The sequence below is a fragment of the Diaphorina citri genome, unplaced genomic scaffold (genome assembly GCF_000475195.1).
Source record: "Diaphorina citri unplaced genomic scaffold, Diaci psyllid genome assembly version 1.1 scaffold6681, whole genome shotgun sequence".
In the NCBI taxonomy this organism is placed as follows: Eukaryota; Metazoa; Arthropoda; class Insecta; order Hemiptera; family Psyllidae; genus Diaphorina; species Diaphorina citri.
The window spans coordinates 1-2,205 of record NW_007384057.1 but is presented as its reverse complement, the minus strand read 5'-3'; the positions used below and the strand labels follow the sequence as shown (position 1 = coordinate 2,205).

General features: G+C 35.8%; 1 protein-coding gene across 1 annotated transcript; it reads right to left on the bottom strand.

The window, feature by feature from the left end:
• Positions 1-166: 166 nt before the first annotated feature.
• LOC103522053 (transmembrane protein 184B-like) lies at positions 167-2,083 on the bottom strand. The gene is made up of 3 exons (XM_008487161.2): positions 1,810-2,083; positions 857-1,105; positions 167-422 (listed from the first exon to the last, which is right to left on the bottom strand). The coding sequence occupies exons 2-3, from the start codon at positions 1,076-1,078 to the stop codon at positions 201-203; spliced, it is 444 nt and encodes a 147-aa protein (XP_008485383.1). The 5' UTR covers positions 1,079-1,105; positions 1,810-2,083; the 3' UTR covers positions 167-200.
• Positions 2,084-2,205: the final 122 nt, after the last annotated feature.

Below are 2,205 nucleotides of genomic sequence, written 5' to 3'. Positions count from 1 at the left end.
ATTTAGTTTCTCTCCTGTCTCTGTCCATCCTCTTTCGGTCGGCAAGAGGTCTACCTAGATGGGGAAACCAAACTTTTTTTTTTTTTTTTTTTTTTTTGTACCGGATAAAAAATGAAGTAATAATGTATTCCTCCCCAAAGGGACAATAAGATCTTACCAGTGACAGTTCCCTTTGTCAAACCTCTTATTTTATATTATTGTTAAAATAAATGCTCTGTATAAAGAGGGTCTATAATTAACATGACAATTCTCTCACCTTCATAGCAATCTCTTATGGTGAAGAAATAAATGTAGTAGTTTTCATTGTTGAAAAACAAGAGGCTCACAAGTGAATGTAGAGCATAAATAGGTACAATAAACAGGATCCTTATAATCCACCGTTGCTCGGCGGGATTTGTATACCATTTCAAGTGCATGTAAATCTGAAAAAATGAAGCATGTGACTTATTATAAGAATAATTGAATCATGAATCTTTGTGGTAAAGCAGAGAGCTTCTTCACAACTTTTTTTGGGTATCACACCATTGCCAAGTCCCTGATTCACTATTGATTTTCATCTACTCATATCATCATTTTACACTGGTAATGCCATCACTGGTTGCTACTTGATAAAAACTAGCTACTCCCTTGTCCTTACAAGGCTGAGTGCACCCCCCAACTCCAAGCACAGAGCAAAAAAAACTATGACCTGGGACCTCTGGTGAGCAAGCCTAGAGTGATACTGGATACACACTTGGCCACAGAGGTTGAACATTCACAGCAGAATCTAATTTCTTGAAAAAAAAAATAATAATAATAATAATAATAAATAAATAAAAATACATAAAAAATACACTTTATGGTTTAGGTGTCTCACCTGTTGACATGTTAAAAACAATGCAGCACCGACAAAAGCACTAGCCAACCCCTGGGCGGTTTTGGTTTGCAAAAATATTGGATGAACAGGTTGAATGAATGGAAAAATGGTGGGAGCTACAGTTGATGTGGACGTCATCTCGGCAAGAATTTCTTGAGGTGGAATGGTGGCAGTGACTACTTCGGTTAACGGTCTAGCTGTTGACTTGAGAAATTTATTCATTCCCCTTGATGATGACAGGTGAGCAGTCTATAATGGAACAAAAAAGGATAAAATTATGAATATTCAATCCTTATCAAGGTACTTGTGCAGAAGTCACGTCCGTGGAATATTGCTACAAAAAAAATTGTACAAACGAGCAGTGACCAGTGTTATTAAAGGGTTAGGTTAAACGCAAGAAGTTTTCACAATTAGAGCAGTGATTAGTGTTATTATAGGGTTAGGTTAAATACAAAAAAGAGCTTTCCTTTTCCACAGGCGTGACTTCTGCATAATTACCATGATTATCAAGACCTGTACCTAAAAAAAATCACATCTCTGTATTCTCTGTACTGCTGCTAAGGTTTTTAGTGACAGGAGTTTCACCCTCCATTCCTTTTCATCATCAAGCTATGTGCCTTCACAGTCTTCTCACATTAACCTCACCCACAGCTCAGCCTAAATAGGGCCAAGAAAACCCAGCAGTGCATGATATCCCATCATCTATCCAGATACCAACCATAGACAGCATAGCTTAACCTCAGTGATCCATGCAGAAAGTTCAAAGTGATTTCACCACTGGCTTATCCTACTTTCAATGATACATATTGTATGGTTAGAGTGTATTCACCTGTGTGTGCAGACAGGGTAACAAGACTTTTAAAGTAGGACTCACAGAAATTAGAGCATGACACATAAACCACCAAAACAAATATCAGCTAGAACACTATCCAACTAACAAAAAAAGTACTTACCACCAGTGAATTAGATGGTTAAATGAGTGAAAATCGCTTTCATATGGTAGCATTTGAAACTTTGGCTGAACTTTTCCCAAGGTATTTTTTTGATGACATGAAAGTTTTCTCAAAGCTTTGTGCTCGACAGAAAGACACGGAACCAACCACGATTACTACAAATAGATTAAGGATAAAATGGAATTACATTATTTCAAACAGTGTTTTATTAATCTGAATTAATTTTAAAAAGCTTTCAATATTTTATCACGGAAAGATTTCTATTTCTGCGCCTTTCAACTTTTTTTGATTTTTTAGAAATTTATCTTTTTTTTTATTTTATCAGCTTTTCTTCTTTGTTTTCATCTTTATCGCGTTTTCTTTGTTTTGCTCTGAATTTTTATAACAAAATGGCTG